A 21,293-nucleotide genomic window follows, 5' to 3' on the forward strand; every position below is an offset into this window, starting at 1 on the left:
CCAGCTTCAGCGATTTTTGCAATTCGTTCCCGTCATTGGCAGCAGAGAACTGGAAGGAAAGGCGGCCAAAGGAGGTGTTGGGTTTGGGGATGACCGGTGACATATACCTGCTGGAGCGCGTGCTATGGGTGGGTGCTGCTATGGTGACCAGTGACATATACCTGCTGGAGCGTGTGCTACGGGTGGGTGTTGCTATGGTGACCAGTGACATATACCTGCTGGAGCGCGTGCTATGGGTGGGTGTTGGTATGGTGACCAGTGAGCTAAGATAAGGCAGAGCTTTACCTAGCAAAGACTTATAGATGACCTTGAGCCAGTGGGTTTGGCGACGAATATGTAGCGAGGGCCAACTATCTGAGAAGTAGTTGGTGAACCAGGCGAGGCAGTCATTTGAGAAACCAAGGCTGTTGAGTCTGCCGATAAGAATAAGGTGATTGACAGAGTCGAAAGCCTTGGCCAGGTACTTACTATGACTGAGATATGTGGTTGTCTCACCTAGCTAAAGAGTTTCTGTTAAATGACTCAATTGTAAATGTAAAATGTGACTTTGGTACAGTAACAGTATATGGTGTTTACAGTGGTGTAACGTGACGGAGATCTTACAGAAGAAAAATTAATGTAATCAATCAATCAACCAATCAGTACCTGTCGTATCCTCTTGACCTGTCCCTCTATGGAATAGTCTCTGGCATCGGTTCGGCTGGTGCCCTCGTGTCCGGGCATGTCAATGCACAGCAGGTGCTGGTGCTTGGGCAGGAACTACAGGTAGAGACAAACAGCACAGTTAACACCTCAACCACACTGTCTATCGACTGCAAATAGACTCCATTCAGCACAGTTAACACCTCAACTATACTGTCTATCTACTACAGATAGACATACAGCACAGTTATATACAAGGTACATCACGGTTAAAAACGAAAAACATTACTTGAGTCTACATATCCTGTCTACTTGATCCATTAATGATCCTTATCCTGTTATTACACTACTAACAACATTGTATTAGCGCGTTACAGTATTTAGTAGGTATAAACATTGTTACTGTAGTAATTACATGGTTACAAAGGTATAACAGCAATGTAACATGACTGTTCACCAGTGTTGTAGTCCGAGTCACTATAGCTATGTCCGAGTCGAGTCCCAAGTCCCCTGTGCTCGAGTCCGAGTCACTATAGCTATGTCCGAGTCACTATGGCTATGTCCGAGTCACTATGGCTATGTCCGAGTCGAGTCCCAAGTCCCCTGTGCTCGAGTCCGAGTCACTATGGCTATGTCCGAGTCGAGTCCCAAGTCCCCTGTGCTCGAGTCCGAGTCACTATGGCTATGTCCGAGTCGAGTCCCAAGTCCCCTGTGCTCGAGTCCGAGTCACTATAGCTATGTCCGAGTCGAGTCCCAAGTCCCCTGTGCTCGAGTCCGAGTCACTATGGCTATGTCCGAGTCGAGTCCCAAGTCCCCTGTGCTCGAGTCCGAGTCACTATGGCTATGTCCGAGTCGAGTCCCAAGTCCCCTGTGCTCGAGTCCGAGTCACTATGGCTATGTCCGAGTCGAGTCCCAAGTCCCCTGTGCTCGAGTCCGAGTCACTATGGCTATGTCCGAGTTGAATCCGAGTCCAAGTCAGAGTCAACAATGCTCGATTCAAGAGTCCCTATGACTAAAGTCCGAGTCCCAGCGCTCCAGTCCGAGTCCCAGCGCTCCAGTCCGAGTCCCAGCGCCCCAGTCATGGGTCACAGTGCAAGTCCTGGTCCCAGTGCTCCAGTCTGAGTCACTGGGTCTGAGTCCTGGTCCCAGTGCTCCAGTCTGAGTCACTGGGTCTGAGTCCTGGTCCCAGTGCTCCAGTCTGAGTCACTGGGTCTGAGTCCTGGTCCCAGTGCTCCAGTCTGAGTCACTGGGTCTGAGTCCTGGTCCCAGTGCTCCAGTCTGAGTCACTGGGTCTGAGTTCAATATTAAATGTGGTATTTTCTGTTGGTTTATGTACAGATAAAAATAAACTGTTGAAAGGAAAATGAATGATTCAGTGGTTCTTCAGACATATTTGGCATTTTGGTTAGTGTTTTTGTTTTGTCACTTGCTAGCCGGATGCTCGTCTCTCTGCTACATTTACGCTTCTTTTGATTTGGTAGAGGAAATCTGCCCAGCAACAACTAGTGGCGAGGAGACTTTCATGTGAGTATTGAAGTTAGGCAAAGATTTTCCTCCTTCCCAATGGTCATAATTGCCTTCAATATCCAATAGCCTATGAAACAAATACGTTGTTCGTACACAGGCTCACACATTTTATGTTAACGTTCAATAGTTACGTCGCATCAATAATGATGTTTTGAAGGGATGAATGGTCTCTAGATGGCTATTAGCTATTGCTCCTGTCAGATTATTATTTGTAATGATTGTAACAGGCTCTCAGATACTTTCTTAGTGACTGCTCACTGATATGTGTAGTTTTAAAAAATCCAGAGTTGTCAGAACCTGGCTGTGGAACGCAAGGGGGAGACTGGTCAGAACCTGGCTATGGAATGCAAGGGGGAGACTGGTCAGAACCTGGCTGGAACGCAAGGGGGAGACTGGTCAGAACCTGGCTGGAACGCAAGGGGGAGACTGGTCAGAACCTGGCTATGGAATGCAAGGGGGAGACTGGTCAGAACCTGGCTGGAACGCAAGGGGGAGACTGGTCAGAACCTGGCTGGAACGCAAGGGGGAGACTGGTCAGAACCTGGCTATGGAACGCAAGGGGGAGACTGGTCAGAACCTGGCTGTGGAACGCAAGGGGGAGACTGGTCAGAACCTGGCTATGGAATGCAAGGGGGAGACTGGTCAGAACCTGGCTATGGACCCGGTTCTGGGATGCAGAGGGAGACTGGTCAGAACCTGGCTATGGACCTGGTTCTGGGATGCAGAGGGAGACTGGTCAGAACCTGGTTATGGGATGCAGGGGGAGACTGGTCAGAACCTGGCTATGGACCTGGTTCTGGGATGCAGGGGGGAGACTGGTCAGAACCTGGTTCTGGGAGGCAGGGGGGAGACGGGTCAGAACCTGGCTATGGAATGCAAGGGGGAGACTGGTCAGAACCTGGCTATGGACCCGGTTCTGGGATGCAGAGGGAGACTGGTCAGAACCTGGCTATGGACCTGGTTCTGGGATGCAGGGGGAGACTGGTCAGAACCTGGTTATGGGATGCAGGGGGGAGACTGGTCAGAACCTGGCTATGGACCTGGTTCTGGGATGCAGGGGGGAGACTGGTCAGAACCTGGTTCTGGGAGGCAGGGGGGAGACGGGTCAGAACCTGGCCATGGGATGCAGGGGGAGACTGGTCAGAACCTGGTCATGGGATGCAGGGGGAGACTGGTCAGAACCTGGTTCTGGGATGCAGGGGGGAGACTGGTCAGAACCTGGTTCTGGGATGCAGGGGGAGACTGGTCAGAACCTGGTTCTGGGATGCAGGGGGAGACTGGTCAGAACCTGGCTGTGGACCTGGTTCTGGGATGCAGGGGGAGACTGGTCAGAACCTGGCCATGGGATGCAGGGGGAGACTGGTCAGAACCTGGCCATGGGATGCAGGGGGAGACGGGTCAGAACCTGGTTCTGGGATGCAGGGGGGAAAGCACTCTTGTTGGATGTGGCAGGGCTTGCAAACCATTACAGATAACAAAGGGAAGCACAGCCGAAAGCAGCCCAGTGACATGAGCCTACCAGACGAGCTAAACTACTTCTATGCTCGACTCGAGGCAAATAACACTGAAACATGCATGAGAGGACCAGCTGTTCCGGAAGACTGTGTGATCACGCTCTCCACAGCCGATGTGAGTAAGACCTTAAAACAGGTCAACATTCACAAGGCCGCAGAGCCAGATGAATTACCAGGATATGCGCTGACCAACTGGCAAGTGTCTTCACTGACATGTTCAACATCTCCCTGTCCAAGTCTGTAATACCAACGTGTTTTAAGAAGAACACCATAGTGCCTGTGCCCAAGAACACTAAGGTAACCTGCCTAAATGACTACCGACCAGTAGCACTCACGTCTGTAGCCATGAAGTGCTTTGAAAGGCTGGTGATGGCTCACATCAACACCATTATCCCAGAAACCCTAGACCCACTCCAATTTGCATACCACCCAAACAGATCCACAGATGATGCAATCTCTATTGCACTCCACACTGCCCTTTCCCACATGGACAAAAGAAACACCTATGTGAGAATGGTATTTATTGAATAGAGCTCAGCGTTCAACACCATAGTGCCCTCAAACCTCATCAATAAGCTAAGGACCCTGGGACTAAACACCTCCCTCTGCAACTGTATCCTGGACTTCCTGACAGGCCTCACCCAAGGGGTAAGGGTAGGTAACAACACATCTGCCACGCTGATCCCCAACACAGGGGCCCCGAAGGGGTGCGTGCTCAGTGTCCTCCTGCACTCCCTGTTCACTCGTGACTGCACGGCCAGGCACGACTCCAACACCATCATTAAGTTTGCCGATGACACAACAGTGCCTGATCACCGACAACAACGAGACAGCCTATAGGGTGGAAGTCAGAGACCTGGTTGTGTGGTGCCAGGACAACAACCTCTCCCTCAACGTGATCAAGACAAAAATGAGATGATTGTGGACTACAGGACCGAGCACGCCCCCATTCTCATCGACGGGGCTGCAGAGGAGCAGGTTGAGAGCTTCAAGTTCCTTGGTATCCACATCACTAACAAACTAGAACCGTCCAAACACACCAAGACAGTTGTGAAGAGTGCGTGACAAAACCCATTCCCCCTCAGGAGACTGAAAAGATTTGGCATGGGTCCGGAGATCCTCAAAAGGTTCTACAGCTGCAACATCGAGTGCATTCTGACATATTGCGTCACTGCCTGGTATGGCAACTGCTCGGCCTCCGACCGCGAGGCACTACAGAGGGTAGTGTGTACGGCCCAGTACATCACTGGGGCCAAGCTTCCTGCCATCGAGGACCTCTATACCAGGCGGTGTCAGAGGAAGGCCCTAAAAATTGTCAAAGACTCCAACCACCCTAGTCATAGACATGGGTATGGCAAGCGGTACCGGAGCACCAAGTCTGGGTCCAAGAGGCTTCTAAACAGCTTCTACCCCCAAGCCATAAAACTCCTGAACATCTAGTCTAATGGCTACCCAGACTATTTGCATTGCCCCCTCTTTTACACTGCTGCTACTCTCTGTTGTTATCATCTAGGCATAGTCACTTTAATAACTCTACCTACATGTACATATTACCTCAACTAACCGGTGCCCCCGCACATCGACTCTGTACCGGTACCCCCCTGTATATAGGCTCGCTATTGCTATTTTACTGCTGCTCTTTAATTACTTGTTACTTTTATTTCTTATTCTTATCAGTATTTTTTTTTAAACTGCATTGTTTAGGTGGCTCGTAAGTTAGCATTTCAATATAAGGTTGTATTCTGTTGTATGTGACTAATAAAATTTGATTTGATGACCAGCTGATCATATCAAATTTTATTTGTCACGTGGACTGATGATGTGGGACGGATGATGTGGGGCGGATGACGTGGGGCGGATGACGTGGGGCGGATGACGTGGGGCGGATGACGTGGGGCGGATGACGTGGGGCGGATGACGTGGGGCGGATGACGTAGGCTGCATGTGCCGTCGTGGCGTGCCCTTCCCACTGCTAGCTACAGAACCCTTGCTGCTCAGCACACCCAATATTCTGCTTATCACAGTGACCAATCCAGTCCAAAAACAAGTCACGAGAAGGCCAGTCCGAGTCACCAATTGTCAAGAAGGCAAGTCATGAAAATCTGAACTCGAGTCCGAGTCCTGGACACAAGTACTACAACACTGCTGTTTACTATGATACTGTATAGTCTGATGTACTATGGTACTGTTTACTATGATACTGTATGGTCTGATTTCAGGTTGACATTATATGTGATATTCAGCAGACACTAAAAGTGTATTTTTAGTAAATGTGATTCCTGCAAAATGTGTGCATGTCTGTCCTACGGCTGTCCATACTGTACCTTAGCCACAGGCAGCCACATGTCCTTGTTAGCAGAAAACCCGTGGAGCATGAGAATAGTGGGGCGGCCCGGACCAGGCTTCCCTCTGTGGGAGTAACAGAACCGGTAGCCTCTGTTCTCAGAGTAGACAACCTGCAGGCCCAGCCGCCGACGCCAGTACCTGATAAGGGGCCGGGGGGAGACAGTCATGGGTCAGTTAGCTAGTTAGGAGAAAGACAGAACATAGTGAGTTAATGACTAACAGAAAGGCAGCAACAGGAAAACTAACAGGAAGGCCATAAAGGGCTTGTCGAGTAACCCCCCCCAACAATGGACATAAAGAGCTTGTTGAGTAACCCCCCCCCCCCCCAATAATGGACATAAAGAGCTTGTTGAGTAACCCCCCCCCCCCCAATAATGGACATAAAGAGCTTGTTGAGTAACCCCCCCCCCAATAATGGACATAAAGGGCTTGTTGAGTAACCCCCCCCCCCAATAATGGACATAAAGAGCTTGTTGAGTAACCCCCCCCCCCCAATAATGCAATAATGGACATAAAGAGCTTGTTGAGTAACCCCCCCCCCCCCCAAATAATGGACATAAAGAGCTTGTTGAGTAACCCCCCCCCCCCCCCCCCCCAATAATGGACATAAAGAGCTTGTTGAGTAACCCCCCCCCAACAATGGACATAAAGAGCTTGTTGAGTAGCCCCCCCCCCCCCCCAATAATGGACATAAAGAGCTTGTTGAGTAACCCCCCCCCCCCCAATAATGGACATAAAGAGCTTGTTGAGTAACCCCCCCAATAATGAACATAAAGAGCTTGTTGAGTAACCCCCCCCCCCCCAATAATGGACATAAAGAGCTTGTTGAGTAACCCCCCCCCCCCCCCCAATAATGCAATAATGGACATAAAGAGCTTGTTGAGTAACCCCCCCCCACCAATATGAACATAAAGAGCTTGTTGAGTAACCCCCCCCCCCCCCAATAATGGACATAAAGAGCTTGTTGAGTAACCCCCCCCCCCCCAATAATGGACATAAAGGGCTTGTCGAGTAACCCCCCCCCCAACAATGGACATAAAGGGCTTGTCGAGTAACACCCCCCAATAATGGACATAAAGGGCTTGTTGAGTAACCCCCCCCCCCCCATTAATGGACATAAAGGGCTTGTCGAGTAACCCCCCCCAATAATGGACATAAAGGGCTTGTTGAGTAACCCCCCCCCCCATTAATGGACATAAAGGGCTTGTCGAGTAACCCCCCCCCAACAATGGACATAAAGGGCTTGTTGAGTAACCCCCCCCCCCCCATTAATGGACATAAAGGGCTTGTCGAGTAACCCCCCCCAATAATGGACATAAAGGGCTTGTCGAGTAACCCCCCCCCCCCCCATTAATGGACATAAAGGGCTTGTTGAGTAACCCCCCCCCAATAATGGACATAAAGGGCTTGTTGAGTAACCCCCCCCCAATAATGGACATAAAGAGCTTGTTGAGTAACCCCCCCCAATAATGGACATAAAGGGCTTGTTGAGTAACCCCCCCCCCAATAATGGACATAAAGAGCTTGTTGAGTAACCCCCCCCCCCCCCCAATAATGCAATAATGGACATAAAGAGCTTGTTGAGTAACCCCCCCCCCCCCCCAATAATGAACATAAAGAGCTTGTTGAGTAACCCCCCCCCCCCCCCCCAATAATGCAATAATGGACATAAAGAGCTTGTTGAGTAACCCCCCCCCCAAAAAAAATAATGGACATAAAGAGCTTGTTGAGTAACCCCCCCCCAAAAAAAATAATGGACATAAAGAGCTTGTTGAGTAACCCCCCCCCCCCAATAATGGACATAAAGAGCTTGTTGAGTAACCCCCCCCCCCAATAATGGACATAAAGAGCTTGTTGAGTAACCCCCCCCCAATAATGGACATAAAGGGCTTGTTGAGTAACCCCCCCCCCCAATAATGGACATAAAGAGCTTGTTGAGTAACCCCCCCCCCCCCCAAATAATGGACATAAAGAGCTTGTTGAGTAACCCCCCCCCCCCAATAATGGACATAAAGAGCTTGTTGAGTAACCCCCCCCAACAATGGACATAAAGAGCTTGTTGAGTAACCCCCCCCCCCCCCCCAATAATGGACATAAAGAGCTTGTTGAGTAACCCCCCCCCCCCCCCCCAATAATGCAATAATGGACATAAAGAGCTTGTTGAGTAACCCCCCCAATAATGAACATAAAGAGCTTGTTGAGTAACCCCCCCCCCCCCAATAATGGACATAAAGAGCTTGTTGAGTAACCCCCCCCCCCCCCCAATAATGCAATAATGGACATAAAGAGCTTGTTGAGTAACCCCCCCCCACCAATAATGAACATAAAGAGCTTGTTGAGTAACCCCCCCCCCCCCAATAATGGACATAAAGAGCTTGTTGAGTAACCCCCCCCCCAATAATGGACATAAAGGGCTTGTCGAGTAACCCCCCCCCCCCAACAATGGACATAAAGGGCTTGTCGAGTAACACCCCCCAATAATGGACATAAATGGCTTGTTGAGTAACCCCCCCCCCCCCCATTAATGGACATAAAGGGCTTGTCGAGTAACCCCCCCCAATAATGGACATAAAGGGCTTGTTGAGTAACCCCCCCCCCCATTAATGGACATAAAGGGCTTGTCGAGTAACCCCCCCCCCAACAATGGACATAAAGGGCTTGTTGAGTAACCCCCCCCCCCCCCCCCCCATTAATGGACATAAAGGGCTTGTCGAGTAACCCCCCCCCAATAATGGACATAAAGGGCTTGTCGAGTAACCCCCCCCCCCCCCCATTAATGGACATAAAGGGCTTGTCGAGTAACCCCCCCCCCAACAATGGACATAAAGGGCTTGTTGAGTAACCCCCCCCCCCCATTAATGGACATAAAGGGCTTGTTGAGTAACCCCCCCCAATAATGGACATAAAGGGCTTGTTGAGTAACCCCCCCCCATTAATGGACATAAAGGGCTTGTCGAGGAACCCCCCCCCCAACAATGGACATAAAGGGCTTGTCGAGTAACCCCCCCCCAACAACGGACATAAAGAGCTTGTTGAGTAACCCCCCCCCCCCCCCCAATAATGGACATAAAGGGCTTGTCGAGTATCCCCCCCCCCCAAAATGGACATAAAGAGCTTGTTGAGTAACCCTGGGGAGTGGGCCATTATAAGGAGTTCAAAGTGGACATTTGGAAAGAGCCTGAAAGAAGAAGGGCTCTGCTGAAAAGCATGAGTCAGCAGGTCAGTGAGAGGTCTGCGCCACAGACATCACTCTCAAAGAATGGACAAGAAGTGAACTTGATTGACAAAGGAGAAGAAGAGTGCCTAGGAGATATGTCTTGGCTGTGGACAGCAGCAGAGGACAAAACTCAATTAGGGCCTCTTCAATGTGAAAGCAGACTGAGTATGTGAAACCATCACGCAATGGTCCAGGGTAACGGAGTGAAACCATCACGCAATGGTCCAGGGTAACGGAGTGAAACCATCACGCAATGGTCCAGGGTAACGGAGTGAAACCATCACGCAATGGTCCAGGGTAACGGAGTGAAACCATCACGCAATGGTCCAGGGTAACGGAGTGAAACCATCACGCAATGGTCCAGGGTAACGGAGTGAAACCATCACGCAATGGTCCAGGGTAACGGAGTGAAACCATCACGCAATGGTCCAGGGGTAACGGAGTGAAACCATCACGCAATGGTCCAGGGTAACGGAGTGAAACCATCACGCAATGGTCCAGGGTAACGGAGTGAAACCATCACGCAATGGTCCAGGGTAACGGAGTGAAACCATCACGCAATGGTCCAGGGTAACGGAGTGAAACCATCTCGTAATGGTCCAGGGTAACGGAGTGAAACCATCTCGCAATGGTCCAGGGTAACGGAGTGAAACCATCACGCAATGGTCCAGGGTAACGGAGTGAAACCATCACGCAATGGTCCAGGGTAACGGAGTGAAACCATCACGCAATGGTCCAGGGTAACGGAGTGAAACCATCACGCAATGGTCCAGGGTAACGGAGTGAAACCATCACGCAATGGTCCAGGGTAACGGAGTGAAACCATCACGCAATGGTCCAGGGTAACGGAGTGAAACCATCACGCAATGGTCCAGGGTAACGGAGTGAAACCATCACGCAATGGTCCAGGGTAACGGAGTGAAACCATCTCGCAATGGTCCAGGGTAACGGAGTGAAACCATCACGCAATGGTCCAGGGTAACGGAGTGAAACCATCTCGCAATGGTCCAGGGTAACGGAGTGAAACCATCACGCAATGGTCCAGGGTAACGGAGTGAAACCATCTCGCAATGGTCCAGGGTAACGGAGTGAAACCATCACGCAATGGTCCAGGGTAACGGAGTGAAACCATCTCGCAATGGTCCAGGGTAACGGAGTGAAACCATCACGCAATGGTCCAGGGTAACGGAGTGAAACCATCTCGTAATGGTCAAGGGTAACGGAGTGAAACCATCTCGTAATGGTCCAGGGTAACGGAGTGAACCCATCTCGTAATGGTCCAGGGTAACGGAGTGAAACCATAAGATTAAATCTGATCATATGTGATCTACTCAAAGCTACTCTGATTTTGAAAGGCTTTGCAGATTAAACATTGGCAATAAATAGTCCCCAGCCCCCCCAAACCCTGCTACCTCTTTCTTTCTCTCTCTCCTTACAGAGGAGGACACAACACAGAAAGACAGTTGAGTTTGACCGCTGCCCACTAAGCTACTGCAATATGAAAATAGCTCTGGTGACTCTGCTTCCCCCGGGATAGACTGACTTAAGGAAAATGTGTGTGTGTGTGTGTGTGTGTGTATGTGTGTGTGTGTGTGGTTTATGTGTGAACAATGTTCATCTAAGACTGTACTATTGACCTTGGATGAGTGATTCAACACAACACTCCCAGCCACAGCCAAGTCCCCACAGCAGCCTTAGTGACGAGATCATGACGGACAGGACAGCTAGTGGGGCCACTCTGTTCTATCTAGTCAGTCCACAGGTCAGGTTGCAGAAGGTAATTCTACTGAACAGATGCCCTAACTTAATTTGACCCATTTTTACAAAACAGGAAAATAATCCTGCAGCAACAGGAAATGTGAATTATAATGAATGGACATTTTTGTAGGAGTAGATACATTTTTCGTTAGGTTAAATCAAGTCAGAAATGTATAAATGGAAATTACAAACTTTAAGATTATTATTTTTAATTGAACCTTTATTTAACTAGGCAAGTCAGTTAAGAACAAATTCTTATTTACAGTGACGGCCTACCGGGGAACAGTGGGTTAACTGCCTTGTTCAGGGGCAGAACAACAGATCGGGGATTCGATCTAGTAACCTTTCGGTTACTGGCCCAAAGCACCTGCCACCTTTTAAAACCTCGAACACAGTACAATCTTGCATTTCTACAAGGAGAATCAAATTAAGATACGGCATCTGTACTCCTTTGTATTGCTTTCAGATAATACTGTGTTGCTCCATGCTCTGGGTGGCCTTTACTCCACTAGATTAGAAATGAGGCAAAGGTAATGGTTGAGTATTGTCAAGGATAGAAATAGGAAACAAATCACTATGGTAACTCCCCAATGTAAAAATCCCCAAATTCTATGTAACAAACACATACAATTCCACCAATGTTAAAATTACTTCACTTTGGGAAATCTGTCCTCCCCCGCCCCAATTCCACCCCTGGGTACAGTACTATAACAACAACTAAAATAGGAAGAATAGACAACGGTCGTTGTGTACAGAATTAGAATGTTAGGGATGGATCTACATTTACATAATGGGTAGCTGGAAAATGGGGGAGTTTAGTATTTAGTTAATCTCGTCCAAGGGTTATGTCGTTTGTAATTGATGAAATGTAAATATTTCTCAGTGTTTCAGAATTTATTTAATTTATTTGACCTTTAACTAGGCAAGTCAGTTAAGAACAAATTCCTATTTTCAATGACGGCCTAGGAACAGTGGGTTAACTGCCTTGTTCAGGGGCAGAACGACAGATTTGTACCTTGTCAGCTCGGGGGTTTGAACTTGCAACCTTCTGGTTACTAGTCCAATGCTCTAACCACTAGGCTACGCTGCCGCCTCTACACTCTAACCACTAGTCTACCCTGCCGCCCCTACACTCTAACCACTAGTCTACCCTGCCGCCCCTCCACTCTAACCACTAGGCTACGCTGCCGCCCCTCCACTCTAACCACTAGGCTACGCTGCCGCCCCTCCACTCTAACCACTAGGCTACGCTGCCGCCCCTCCACTCTAACCACTAGGCTACGCTGCCGCCCCTCCACTCTAACCACTAGGCTACGCTGCCGCCCCTCCACTCTAACCACTAGGCTACGCTGCCGCCCCTCCACTCTAACCACTAGGCTACGCTGCCGCCCCTCCACTCTAACCACTAGGCTACGCTGCCGCCCCTCCACTCTAACCACTAGGCTACGCTGCCGCCCCTCCACTCTAACCACTAGGCTACGCTGCCGCCCCTCCACTCTAACCACTAGGCTACGCTGCCGCCCCTCCACTCTAACCACTAGGCTACGCTGCCGCCCCTCCACTCTAACCACTAGGCTACGCTGCCGCCCCTCCACTCTAACCACTAGGCTACGCTGCCGCCCCTCCACTCTAACCACTAGGCTACGCTGCCGCCCCTCCACTCTAACCACTAGGCTACGCTGCCGCCCCTCCACTCTAACCACTAGGCTACGCTGCCGCCCCTCCACTCTAACCACTAGGCTACGCTGCCGCCCCTCCACTCTAACCACTAGGCTACGCTGCCGCCCCTCCACTCTAACCACTAGGCTACGCTGCCGCCCCTCCACTCTAACCACTAGGCTACGCTGCCGCCCCTCCACTCTAACCACTAGGCTACGCTGCCGCCCCTCCACTCTAACCACTAGGCTACGCTGCCGCCCCTCCACTCTAACCACTAGGCTACGCTGCCGCCCCTCCACTCTAACCACTAGGCTACGCTGCCGCCCCTCCACTCTAACCACTAGGCTACGCTGCCGCCCCTCCACTCTAACCACTAGGCTACGCTGCCGCCCCTCCACTCTAACCACTAGGCTACGCTGCCGCCCCTCCACTCTAACCACTAGGCTACGCTGCCGCCCCTCCACTCTAACCACTAGGCTACGCTGCCGCCCCTCCACTCTAACCACTAGTCTACCCTGCCGCCCCTCCACTCTAACCACTAGGCTACCCTGCCGCCCCTCCACTCTAACCACTAGTCTACCCTGCCGCCTCTACACTCTAACCACCCTCCACACGCAGCATACAAGCCACTGATGCAGACTCCTGGCTTCCACACGCAGCCTACAAGCCACTGATGCAGACATCTATATTCTAATTAATCCATGTAATATAGTCTACACCATCACAATAAATCCATGTAATATAGTCTACCTAGACCATCACAATAAATCCATGTAATATAGTCTACCTAGACCATCACAATAAATCCATGTAATATAGTCTACCTAGACCATCACAATAAATCCATATAGGCCTATGGGGTAGGCTACATGAGGTGTGATACTAACCTTATAGGCCTATGGGCTAGGCTACATGAGGTGTGATACTAACCTTATAGGCCTATGGGCTAGGCTACATGAGGTGTGATACTAACCTTATAGGCCTATGGGCTAGGCTACATGAGGTGTGATACTAACCTTATAGGCCTATGGGGTAGGATACATGAGGTGTGCGACTATGATTCGAAGAAGTCACACCTGTGAATGATGCTGGGCATCATTTACAAGTGATAGTATATAATTCACAAGTGATAAGCTAATAGTCACCCATCAAACTATTAGTGATTTAACCTTGTCTTTACATATACTAAATTATGTGTCTCGAAACAGGGAAAGCGGAAAAACATGTCATCTATGAACTTACATAGCGAATAGAGGACGCTTTTCCCGAGATTCATTTTCATGCCAGCCAGGTAGGCTATACTCCTGTTGTAAAGAAAAGCAATGTGCTTAATATTAGGAAAGACCAAGTCTATAGAAAGCTGATGGGATCCTCCTCTTTTTAGTAGAGGCCATCACTCTGTTTTCTCACGCAATTGCATGGCCTATAGAAATGTTGGATTGTGTTTGATTCGATTTTCCATTACATTGATGTCAGAGTGGTTAAAGGGACAATCGAGTGCTGAGTACCAGGCAGTTAACAAGTTTGGTAGGCTACTAATGACCATAAGCAGCATCAGAGCTTAGAGAAGCCTAATTACCATGACTACATGTGGAATTTGACTACCTTCATGACTAGTGACTGCCGGTGTGGCGGCTGCCCTAGGCTGCATTACACACCGCAATGGATATTCCAACCCTGAGCCCAGGCCTGCTCTGCTCTTGTTGATCAAAAACGTTGTTGTGTGCTCTCTAACTAACCTATGGCTGTGCTGTGTAGGCCTACAGAGGCGGTTCAGGAGGAAAGTCAAATGCTTCTTCGTTATGTTCATGTTATTAGGCCTCCTCTATAAAAATGCACTCTAGCCAATACGGTCTGTTCGGTTTGAGCAGAAGAGCGCGAAGGTGAGAAGGAGGATGACCGGAGGTCAACTTTGATAGCTTGCTACTACTATCATAGAATATTGTTAAAAACAATATGTTTCTTGCCCGTGATGTATTTATCAGAGTTGTTGACCTCACAATAAGCCAGATTCTGCTAACTCACACTGTGATGCTGAAACCTGAAGCAGCAGTCACGGTCACAATCAATCAGAAATGGACAGCTCATGGAGCTGAAAGACGCATTCCAGTAGGCATAACCGATTTCAACGTCTTCATTTTAATTACTAACAACAAGATGACTTTGTGTTGGAGCCTATTTCTTCCCATTTAAGAAATAAGAGCAAGGCCTGTTTGACAGAGGAAATTAGGCTACGGGCTGCTATATCAATAGATTTGTAGGTCATCCACCATGCACTCTTTAAATAGCCTACCTCCGTGTCTGTGAAGGGCTGTTAAGTTAAAACCAGGACTGGAATGGAGTGGGTATGTTCCATAGGCCTTCCTTTAGTAAAGACAGGCCTACCACTCGTTAGCTTAAGATTTATAAGAGAATATAACTGATTGATTAAAGTGATCTATGACAGCGGTTTGGTCCGCAACGCTTTATGATACAAACTAACTGTTTGGGAAAGAGGTGACTCCAAAGCATATAGGGATATAATAGTTTTGTTTCTTTGACATTCAGGAGGTACAACCTTCTATAGTCGAGGAGACAAAAAAAAATCCATCTATTACTATTAATTGATTAAGCTATGTAAAATGACGTAGAATTGCATGACAGAAATTCAATTTATTCTCTGACCTGCAAATACCATGATAAACTCAGCCCAAAAAAAAGAAACATCCCTTTTTCAGGACCCCGTCTTTCAAAGATAATTCGTAAAAATCCAAATAACTTCACAGATCTTCATTGTAAAGGGTTAAAAACACTGTTTCCCATGCTTGTTCAATGAACCATAAACAATTAATGAACATGCCCCTGTGGAACGGTCATTAAGACAATAACAGCTTACAAATGGTTTGCAATTAACATTATGAAAACTTAGGACACTAGAGAGGCCTTTCTAATGACTCTGAAAAACACCAAAAGAAAGATGCCCATGGTCCCTGCTCATCTCCGTGATCGTGCCCTTGGCATGCTGCAAGGAGGCATGAGGACTGCAAACGTGGCCAGGGCAATAAATTGCAATGTCCGTACTGTGAGACGCCTAAGACAGCGCAACAGAGAGACAGGGCGGACAGCTGATCGTCCTCGCAGCGGCAGACCACGTGTAACAACACCTGCACTGGATCAGTACATCCGAGTTACACCAGGAACACACAATCCCTCCATCAGTGCTCAGACTGTCCACAATAGGCTGAGAGCGGCTGGACTGAGGGCTTGTAGGCCTGTTGTAAAAGCAGGTCCTCACCAGACATCACCGGCAACAACGTCGCCTATGGGCACAAACCCACCGTCGCTGGACCAGACAGGACTAACAAAAAGTGCCCTTCACTGATGAGTCGCGGTTTTGTCTCACCAGGGGTGATGGTTGGATTCGCGATTATCGTCGAAGGAATGAGCGTTACACCGAGGCCTGTACTCTGGAGCGGGATCGATTTGGTGGTGGAGGGTCCGTAATGGTCTGGGGCGGTGTGTCACAGCATCATTGGACTGAGCTTGTTGTCATTGCAGGCAATCTCAACCCTATGCGTTACAGGGAAGACATCCTCCTCCCTCCTGCAGGCTCATCCTAACATGACCCTCCAGCATGACAATGCCACCAGTCATACAGCTCATTCTGTGAGCGATTTCCTGCAAGACGGGAATGTCAGTGTTCTGCCATGGCCAGCGAAGAGCCCGGATCTCAATCCCATTGAGCACGTCTGGGACCTGTTGGATCAGAGGGTGAGGGCTAGGGCCATTCCCCCCAGAAATGTCTGGGACGTGTTGGATCGGAGGGCTAGGGCCATTCCCCCCAGAAATGTCTGGGACCTGTTGGATCGGAGGGCTAGGGCCATTCCCCCCAGAAATGTCTGGGACCTGTTGGATCGGAGGGCTAGGGCCATTCCCCCGAGAAATGTCTGGGACCTGTTGGATCGGAGGGTGAGGGCTAGGGCCATTCCCCCGAGAAATGTCCGGGAACCTGCAGGTGCCTTGGTGGAAGAGTGGGGTAACATTTCACGGCAAGAACTGGCAAATCTGGTGCAGTCCATGAGGAGGAGATGCACTGCAGTACTTAATATAGCTGGTAGCCACACCAGATACCGACTGTTACTTTTGATTTTGACCCCCCCCCCCCCCCCTTTGTTCAGGGACACATTATTCCATTTCTGCAAGTCACATGTCTGTGGAACTTATTCAGTTTGTCTCAGTTGTTGAATCTTGTTATGTTCATACAAATATTTGTTAAGTCTGCTGAAAATAAATGCAGTTGACAGTGAGGACGTTTCTTTTTTTGCTGAGTTTAGATTCCGAGGCAATGCTTATACAGTAAATTATATCTTTCCACCCCTACTCTTGTCCACTGTGGTCTGCGAACCCACAACCTTCTCGCCCGCAACCCTGTGCTCTATCAAAATTCCTGCGTTGCCATGTAATGCTTACAGGATGAAGAACCGTTTCTAAACTGACATATCCACAGTGGCATCTCTGCTATCCACTTTGTTTTGTTTTGGGTATAGGGGTCACTTGTTTATTTTTTTAGAGGGTTTAGGTAATATAGATTTAGCTAAAGGGCCGGCCAACCATTTTCACTCCCTTAGTGCAGTTCTTACCAGTTGTAGACATGGATGATAGCAGCAGGCCACATGTAGAATGAGGCAAAGAAGGCCAGGATAGGGATGACTAGAGTTCCTCCCGCCAGGACAAACATGTTCACCACGTCTACATCCATGGCTGTAGCGCTGCAGTTCCCTGCAAACAACACAGTTATTAACACCCACAACATGAGTCAGTTAAACATATTAACACCCGCAACATGAGTCAGTTAAACATATTAACACCCGCAACATGAGTCAGTTAAACATATTAACACCCGCAACATGAGCCAGTTAAACATATGAACCTTTTTGGGATAGGGGGCAGCATTTTCACTTTTGGATGAATAGCGTGCCCAGAGTGAACTGCCTCCTACTCTGTCCCAGATGCTAATATATGCATATTATTGGATAGAAAACACTGAAGTTTCTAAAACTGTTTGAATGGATGTCTGTATAACTAACATAACTAATATGGCAGGCGAAAACCTGAGAAAAATCCAACCACGAAGTAGGACATCTGAGGTTTGTAGTTTTTCAAAGCTTGGCCTACCGAATACACATTGAGATATGGATAAAGTTGCACTTCCTACGGCTTCCACTAGATGTCAACCGTCTTTCTAAACTTGAATGACAATTCTGCTCATGAGACCTCTGAGTCAGTGGTCTGGCAGAGAGCCTTGGTCTCATGACGCGCGCTCCCGACAAAGTTACCTCTCGTTCCGGTGCCTTTCTGAAGACAAAGGAATTCTCCGGTTGGAACATTATTGATATTTTATGTTAAAAACATCCTAACGATTGATTCTATACATCGTTTGACATGTTTCTAAAGGACTGTAACGGAACTTTTAGAGTTTTTGTTTGGATGATATGCTCGCGCCTCATGAAGATGGATTACTGGGCTGAACACGCTAACAATAAATGATGGAACTTTATGGAACAAATCAGTCATTTATTGTCGAACTGGGATTCATGGGAGTGGCTTCTGATGAAGATCATCAAAGGTAAGTGAATATTTATGGTGTTGTTTCTAACTTTGTTGATTCCAAAATGGCGGATATTCCTCTGGCTGTTTTGGGTTCTGAGCGCCGTTCTCAGATTATGCTTTTTCAGTAAAGTTTTTTTGAAATCTGACACAGACTTCTAATTAATGCAACCGCTATCTTTAATTCTGTGAATAACACTAGTATCTTTTATCAATGTTTATTATGAGTATTCACCGGATGTTTTGGAATAAAAACATTACTGCACATAACGCGCCAATGTAAACTGAGATTTTTGGATATAAATATGCACATTATCGAACAAAACATACATGTATTGTGTAACATGATGTCCTATGAGTGTCATCTGATGAAGATCATCAAAGGTTAGTGATTCATTTTATCTATATTTCTGCTTTTTGTGACTCCTATCTTTTTTTCGCGCGCTGCCTTTTCAACGGAATGTTGTCGAGGGGTTCCGCCTGTGCTAGAAAGGTTAACACCTGCAACATGAGCCAGTTAAGTGGCAGCAACAGTCCTGAACCTAGCTTACAGTCCATGTTGGCATCAACAGTTCTGAACCTAGCTACAGTCCATGGTGGCAGCAACAGTCCAGAACCTAGCTTACAGTCCATGGTGGGAGCAACAGTCCTGAACCTAGCTTACAGTCCTGAACCTAGCTTACAGTCCATGGTGGCAGCAACAGTCCTGAACCTAGCTTACAGTCCATGGTGGCAGCAACAGTCCTGAACCTAGCTTACAGTCCACGGTGGCAGCAACAGTCCTGAACCTAGCTACAGTCCATGGTGGCAGCAACAGTCCTGAAGCTAGTTTACAGTCCATGGTGGCAGCAACAGTCCTGAACCTAGCTTACAGTCCATGGTGGCAACAACAGTCCTGAACCTAGCTACAGTCCATGGTGGCAGCAACAGTCCTGAACCTAGCTACAGTCCATGGTGGCAGCAACAGTCCTGAACCTAGCTTACAGTCCATGGTGGCAGCAACAGTCCTGAACCTAGCTTACAGTCCATGGTGTGAGCAACAGTTCTGAACCCAACTTACAGTCCATGTTAGCAGAAACAGTTCTGAACCTAGCTTACAGTCTATGGTGGTAGCAACAGTCCTGAACCTAGTTTACAGTCCATGGTGGGAGCAACAGTCCTGAAACTAGCTTACAGTCCATGGTGGGAGCAACAGACCTGAACCTAGCTTACAGTCCTGAACCTAGCTTACAGTCCATGGTGGCAGCAACAGTCCTGAACATAGCTTACAGTCCTGAACCTAGCTTACAGTCCTGAACCTAGCTTACAGTCCTGAACCTAGCTTACAGTCCATGGTGGCAGCAACAGTCCTGTACCTAGTTTACAGTCCATGGTGGCAGCAACAGTCCTGAACCTAGCTTACAGTCCTGAACCTAGTTTACAGTCCATGGTGGCAGCAACAGTCCTGAACCTAGCTTACAGTCCATGGTGGCAGCAACAGTCCTGAACCTAGCTTACAGTCCACGGTGGCAGCAACAGTCCTGAACCTAGCTTACAGTCCATGGTGGCAGCAACAGTTCTGAACCTAGCTTCGCTGGGGTGGCAGGGTAGCCTAGTGGTTAGAGCGTTAGACTAGTAATCGGAAGGTTGCAAGTTCAAACCCCTGAGCTGACAAGGTAAAAATCTGTCGTTCTGCCCCTGAACAGGCAGTTAACCCACTGTTCCTAGCCCGTCATTGAAAATAAGAATTTGTTCTTAACTAACTTGCCTAGTTAAATAAAGGTAAAACAGTTTTTTAAAAGTTTATACAGTCCATGGTGGCAGCAACAGTCCTGAACCTAAATTACAGTCCACCCTAGTCATTTTCCACACACACACTATGTAAGAGTGCCATTTGAGTTTAGTTATGTAAAAGGGTCAGCTCTGAGCAGACCATTAATTGGAAACTGCAGTCATTCACCATTCAGGACACTGTGCTGTGCAGTGTATTCACCCAATCCCCTAGGGGTGTCAACTGTCCATTGTTCTGCATAGGGACTGTCGACTCATGTTTCAGGACACCCTTCTGAAATTATTACGTATACACAGCCTCACCATTTCCCAATAAAAACTACTGAAACAAAATAATTATGTTACTTCCTGTTTTTTTTTTTTTACACATCAGACACACGCGCATAACAATCAGATCAGGTGCCGGAAAATAGCCAATAACCAGAAAAACACCCACGATCGTCATAATAGATCTCACTAATATCCTTACTCACTAATATGGTTATCAGTAAGCTAATCGGCCATCTTTAAAATGTTAACTTTCAGGTGAATAGGCTAGTTTTTCCTGGCCGGCCATATAATCTAGGCTACACAGTATTAAATGCATGCAATTAATGGCTACAATCAGTTCTGTTACCGTACTGTAGGCTAGACTTCGGTTGTCACAATGAAACACTCCTCTCGCTCTCTCCCTCTCTTCTCTTCCTGCAGTCTTTCTATGAAAATACCCGAGTAATCTTCACCGAAAGCCTACATTTCTATCAACTGACTCTTCACCTAGAGATGTCATGAAGCAACGTTCACTGAGATATGTAACAACGTTTCATCTATCTTAAAGGGAAGGACGATAGAAGCAACAAAAAAAAATACATAAAATGACTGCCGACATCAAGTCAAGGAAAAGGAAGCTCGACCAATAGAGAGGGAGTCAGATCCACATTTATGTAAGTGCTTGACCGAAGAGGGGCGTCAGAAACGTGGGAGAAGAGCCAAACACAGATACAATTTAAATACGGGGGAAATGTATTTGTGAATGTTTATTTAAATTATGTAGTATACCAGACACCTACTTATATTTTAATATTCATGCTCAAGTCATAATTGATATCTTTCCTATCATTTCAACCTAAAAAGTGTATTTCATTGTGTGTTGATGCATTTACAGTTGAAGTCGGAAGTTTACATACACTTAGGTTGGAGTCATTAAAACTCATTTTTCAACCACTCCACAAATGTCTTCTTAACAAACTATAGTTTTGGCAAGTCAGTTAGGACATCTACTTTTGCATGACACA

At 48.0% G+C, this 21,293-nt stretch overlaps 1 protein-coding gene across 2 annotated transcripts in view; it reads right to left on the bottom strand.

Annotated features, from left to right (window-relative positions):
* Positions 1-20,924, bottom strand: part of abhd6a (abhydrolase domain containing 6, acylglycerol lipase a) — a 37,233-nt gene extending 16,309 nt beyond the window's left edge. Inside the window, exons 1-4 of one of the 2 annotated variants that reach the window (XM_020484031.2) lie at positions 20,641-20,924; positions 17,283-17,421; positions 6,008-6,167; positions 646-759 (exon numbers count right to left, since the gene is read on the bottom strand). In XM_020484031.2, the coding sequence (XP_020339620.1) occupies positions 646-759; positions 6,008-6,167; positions 17,283-17,401 (393 nt within the window). In that variant the 5' untranslated portion in view covers positions 17,402-17,421; positions 20,641-20,924. Of the gene's footprint in view, positions 1-645; positions 760-6,007; positions 6,168-17,282; positions 17,422-20,635 lie in introns of both variants that reach the window. The other variant, XM_020484033.2, reaches the window with a different exon arrangement.
* Between the last annotated feature and the right edge of the window lie 369 nt (positions 20,925-21,293).

Source organism: Oncorhynchus kisutch, linkage group LG5, assembly GCF_002021735.2.
Source record: "Oncorhynchus kisutch isolate 150728-3 linkage group LG5, Okis_V2, whole genome shotgun sequence".
NCBI lineage: Eukaryota > Metazoa > Chordata > Actinopteri > Salmoniformes > Salmonidae > Oncorhynchus > Oncorhynchus kisutch.